The following is a 6,000-nucleotide window of genomic DNA, read 5'->3' on the forward strand; positions in this document are numbered from 1 at the left end:
AACTCATAGTGCCTGCCTGACTACTTTACTGTACAAAGCAGATCCACTGATGTCTGAGCCGTGCTATTTAGACAATACATTAATAACAGTATCTGCACTAGAATATTACATAGTTTTGGTGGAAAACTATTCCCGCCAGCAAACCTTTTTGGAGGTCTGCAACAGAACGTGCAAATAACAGTTAAGCTATGTTAGTTAAATTCCTCTTGCAGGCTATCCATTATTCTAATGTGCATTGTTGCCCTCCACTAGGTCCCATCTGAAGCCGAAAATCAATAATTAGAACAGATTAGTTAAATAAATGATCCTTTATAAGACCTACTTTACTTTTTTAAAGGCTTAACAATTTATGAAAAATACAAGGGACTTTTATTGTGATAATCAACAAATACAATTGCAGTTCTTTATCAAAAAGTTGTCCAGAATATGTACACACCAGACAGCCTGCTTTTGGGGCTTGCAATGACACCTTAAAAGGAAACAGGTGCATTAGTGGCTACCCAATATTAGTTTACCAAATCATACTAATTTTTTTCCTTTAAACACTCTTTATATTACTGGCCTCGTAATGTGTGGTTGTGGGTTGGCTACCAGGCTACTGTACTACAAGTACCAGACTGCAAAGACAAAATCTGTACTGATTGAGCTGCTCACACATGGAACTCAAAAACGTTGCTAACCCAACTCCAGTAAGAGACAAAGTTGATACTGTCAGAAAGGCATCCAGATTGAATGACATGCAAATTAAATTATTCTTATTTTATGTACTTTCCTATGTCCAAGATTTGTGTTAATATTTATTTGCATGCTGTTGTTCGTTTCCTGAAAACGCTTCTTATTACCTGCACAATGTAAAAATAAATGTAGCTAAATTAGTGCACACGGGATGGGTGGAACTATGCATGAAAGTAAGTTCCTACACAAGCACTCCCCCCAGCAAAGACAATATCTTAATTAAATAATGTAACAGACCTACAACTTTCTTTGAAATACATTTATGTTTAGAAAACATATACCACATAACCTCAAAGACCAAAACAATATTAAAATAGGAGTAAGATATCCAATGAAAGTCCTATCTGCAGATTGTCAACAGGAAACATGGAAATACACATGCAAAAGAGTCAAAGCTTCGAAAGGAAACAATATGAACTATGCCATGGGTACTCAAACATTTTCCCAGAGGCCAACAAGTTTTTCTGAGATGTGACTGAGGGCCACATTGATGCCAGCAGGGTGGCGTCAGGGGCAGGGGTGGGTGTAGTGGAGGCAAAGCATCTTGTGTCTGAATTACACAACTGTGATTATTCCTGGTATCCCCCCGTAACCAACTTGTGTGATCCTAGGCAATTGATGTATTTCACTTCCCCTTCTTTCTGTTCGGTATCAAATATAAGTGGACCTAGAAATACATGACTTCATGGTGTGGGCTGTACAAAACCTTCCCCTGTGTTTGATTTAATAAACTATAAAGTTGTTCATTTAAAATTGAAACCCAGTGAAATATTTCAACATTAGAATTGTGCCGGGAACATTCTAAGAATGTGGTGATGTCAGTATTAGAATGTTTGTTATTGAAATGTTTTAACAGTTGAGCTGGCTTAAAGGCGCTGAGACGATGTCGTTTATAGCAGCACTTTTTCTCTAATAAATATTTTAAATACATATTAAAATATGCGCTGTGTTTGTTTATGCGAAGATTACCACACCGAGGCCACCTAAAAAGATCACATAACTCACTTGCCTCTTAGTTCACTTTTGGCATTGTTGTCAAGGCAGGAGTAGAACTATCACTTTAAAAAAATGCTTCTCAATGCACTGTTATAATCTGATGTACTAAGATGAAATGATTCTGCTTGTTAGTGAAATATACGTTTTGAATTTTGAGGAGACTATCATATTTTTACTCTTTTGATGCATGACGTATTTAAAAATTAAGGATTTTATAAAGTTAAGCAGCTCAGGATACCCATGTAACTTCTTTTCTTTATCTTCAATTAACGATTAAATAAATGCTTGCCTGTTTATTTAACAGTGCAAGTGCTTAGCAGGGATAAATGCAAAGGACAGGAGGTTCCCTGGGCCGTACTTTGAACATTACTGATCTATGCCCTAAGAATAATGACAAATAGGCTTCTGCCAAATTGCCCTTTGTAAAGACAGTCCAGGTTTGCCATTGAGCATCAAGTTTGATCCATTAGAAGAACTATTTTCAGGAACAGCCACGTATGAGCTTCTGGATAGACCTGCGGGAAATGTTATTGAAGTTTGAGGTCCAAACAAGCCTCGTAAAATCATTAAAGTTTTTACTAGAACTGCAGGTCTAATAACTTAAATAATGTACCTGACAAAATTGTAATGTTCCTGATCTACAAACTGGTTTCAAATTATGTGATCCTGGGCAAATACTTTTATTCACTGAGCCGCCATTTTCTTGATTCTCACATATGAGAGCACCTTCAAATATGTGAGTTGAGCATGTCTGAGGTACAAAAAACTCTTTTGTTTGATTTGCATGACTAAATGTTTGCTCCCTATATAATACAAATGTAGCCTCACATAGGATACATATAAACACCAACTTGCCTCTTAGTTCATTAACAGCATTGTCATCAGGGTGGGGGCAGGTATATTTCTCAAATCATGTTTAAAACCTAGCACTTTTAATAAATAAATAACTTAAGCATGACATGGTAGCACTCTGTCATTTGCAAGCAGCAGATTTTACAATGAAAAGGCCACACAATTTCCCACTGACATGCGGTTTTACTAACAAAACGATATAGTGTACAAACAATAATGTTTTGAAATCGAGTTTCTGTAAATATTTGTCATTTGCACATCACTAAGTAAAGTGTTTACTTTTCTCCCATTTAAATCTATGTTTGCATCACACTTCTCAATTAGCCAAAAATAGCTTTTGTAATTTCTGATCCATTTTGAAATATTTGTACTATATATTTACAAGCTATTTAAATGGTATGTGTTAGAAAAAAACTGACATCATAAAGCCTTTTGTTTTGCAAAAATTGTCAGACAGCTGACTTGATAAAAACTTTTACCTGTAGTAAGAGAAAGAAAAATAAACTAAATTTTCCAAGCAGCAATTAGTAAGAAGACAAACAGACACTTGACCTCTTTCTTTGAACAGACAGCAAACGTATCAAATAAAAACAAGATGTAAAGGCATCTTCATTGCGCATTCACTTTCTGAATGAACACTTATTCCTTTTCAGATTATGGTCACTCACAGATTATGGTCACTCACAGAACGGACCAGTAGGTGCTAAAAATAGCTCGACCTGATTAAAAATAGCTCGACCTGATAAAACCTGACTTGTCTTTGCGAGTAGGCGGGTAGATTTTTCTAGCTCTGCCAAGGGTACATAATGAAGCTTGTGGCCCATTATATACATTCTGACCCAAACATCTAATCAGCCAACACGTAGGCCATTTGCCAACCGATGGTCAAAAGACAAAGACAAAGGGCAAACTCAGAAAAGTACAGTGCCCAGGACTCTGAAACGTCTTCATTGCAGATGTAAACACACAATCAGACTACCTAAACTTCGGAAACGTTCTGTAAATTGCACTACTGTCCGATAATCATCATTGAGATCGAAGACCACCAAGTACAATAACTGAGAAACGCTGGCTGGACTACATCTGTGCTCCACCAACAACACTCTGTACACTCCCTTTCTTTCTAAAATCTGGCCATCAGCCCCAGTAAAATGACGGGTTATGTATTTTTCATCTGTCCAAATACCCTGAGCATATAAGTCCTCATTGCCTATATTTGCTCAACCTCACCAAACATGCTGAAACAATGTATGGCTCCATGGAAAGGTTGAAAGCCAGCATATTAGCATGACATAAAACATCGAAATAGGATACTAGAGAGAAAGAGCACTGAAAACTTGATATTTCAAAACCTAATGTGAGTCACTGTCCTTTGTGAATAGTACTTGAACGTGGTCCCTACAGCTATTTCACAACACTTCCCAGACTGTCTTTTTCCATTTTACAAGCTGATATTCCTGGATTTATTAAGCAATGCTGAAATATGACCCAGGTATATACAAACACTCCTGCTGTAGGTCGTAATTCCAGTTTTCTAGATTTTTTTTTTAAATGTTAGGTTTCTCCTTATTAATATTATATTACCTCCACGCCAAATAGTTCCCAGATTTTTTTTTAAAGCTTGACTACTACATACCTGTCAATTCATCCTCATCTTGCGGGCGTAACCCACTTTTTAATAGTACACTTATACACCCTCCTGTAAAGCAACAGAGGTGGGGGATACACTGAAATGTAGAGCCAAATGCCAGGCTTTGGCTCAGTTTGAGGTTCTCAAGCACTCTCAAGCAAGAACAAGCCAAGTTCTCACCTGGCTTCTGCCTGCCACCCACTCTACCATCAAGCGCCAAATATTAATTTCATAATATTTGCTTTTGATGTAATAAAGAAGAGAGAAAATATACCCATTAAGTTGGTAAATTGCACAATGTGAAACCAGAAAACCTGGGCTAAATTACGGCTTCTCTGCTTGACCAAAATTTGTGATCATAGGCAAAAATGTGATTTAATCTAGCCTATATTTTCTTCAAAACCTTCATAGACGTGAGTTCAGGATGTGTGCTATGCAAAAACCTCTTGTGTTAGATTTACAAGGGTATACTATTGCTCCCTCCATAATAAGAATCTATGCTACATGTAGGGTAGAGGAAAGACTCGCCTACTAGTTCAGAGTAGATGGAGAGGAATGTTTCTAAATTCATGTTTAAAAAAATCACTTTTAATAAATGTCAGTGATATAATCTGGAGTTCTAAATGAAACACTTCTGCATGTTAAAACAATACTCTTTTTGAATATTTTTACATAAAGTTTTTTGCAGGAGTTATATGCCAAATGCTTTCAAGGCTCAGATTGCGGATGGGCTCTTAAAGTCAAGCCAGACCTTGGCTCACTCTCCTTGTGAATTTGTTGGCTGGACCACCTCTATAAAGCAACGTGCATAAACGCCTCCATAAGGCCACTCACTCCCTTTGCAAATGTCATACTCTCAAAATATTTTTTTTCCTTCATTCACTTTAACGGGATCCACCTCATTCAAGAACCAACAGGTTGATAGGTACGTGTCATCTCTTGTTAGCATGTATGCTGGGGTGGCGAACAGTTTTCTATTAAGTGATGTGTGCCTTTTCTGGGACTCTCCAATGAATAAACAGGGCGGAGCTGTTCTGGTTGAATGTCTCCAATATTGTCCTAAATTATAGATGACCTAATAATCCGAGGTCTCTGTTGAACCAATGAGCGTGTTAAGACAATACACGTACCACGTCAATGTGACCACAGCTCATGGAGCCGAGAGGAGCCGCTGCGGAGTCTCCAGCACTGCCAGTCTGCATGAGGGTTACTGGGCCACCCGGTTCTTCGTGCATGTGTGCGAGTGGAAAAGCGACTATGGGTGTATAGTACTTTACCGGAGCTTAAAAAGCTCCAAGCTTTTCCTCAGTTTAATTTTCTATAAAAGAGGCATGATTTACCGCTAAACAGTTAACACCGCAAAAACAGAGGCTTTGGTGGTCTCTACCAAAGCACAGAGTAAAAGACCAACAGTTAACTACTATTGTCACTAGAAAGCCCAGTGACAGATGCTGGATTAAACCAGGCGCGTTGCAGAAGAGGTGCCGACGGGAAAGTTTCGACTCGGAAAGCAAGTCTTTTGTCACTTTCTAGTAATCATGAGACAGCCCGCGCACGCACTTTGACTAGAAAAGAGCAGACATCTTGGTACGGAGCACTTCTCAGTAATTTCCGACTGAAATAATAGAGACTACCAAAGACGCTCACGAATTTGCATTTCCCTATTATTATATTGTTATTTTCCCACACTTGCTCGATTACCGAACAGAATAGTATTATTTGTTACAGTTTAATAACGTCTAACGATTTCATACTTTGCGAGAGAAAGACAAAACTGTTTTTATTGT

General features: G+C 37.9%; 1 protein-coding gene across 1 annotated transcript in view; it reads right to left on the reverse strand.

The window, feature by feature from the left end:
• The window catches only part of QTGAL (queuosine-tRNA galactosyltransferase), a 2,104,007-nt gene extending 2,098,291 nt beyond the window's left edge, over positions 1-5,716 (reverse strand). Inside the window, exon 1 of the mRNA XM_086930605.1 lies at positions 5,344-5,716. Within this exon, the coding sequence (XP_086786731.1) occupies positions 5,344-5,448 (105 nt within the window). The 5' untranslated portion in view covers positions 5,449-5,716. The remainder of the gene's footprint in view (positions 1-5,343) is intronic.
• Positions 5,717-6,000: the final 284 nt, after the last annotated feature.

The sequence above is a fragment of the Lissotriton vulgaris genome, chromosome 7 (assembly GCF_964263255.1).
Source record: "Lissotriton vulgaris chromosome 7, aLisVul1.2, whole genome shotgun sequence".
Taxonomy (NCBI): Eukaryota; Metazoa; Chordata; class Amphibia; order Caudata; family Salamandridae; genus Lissotriton; species Lissotriton vulgaris.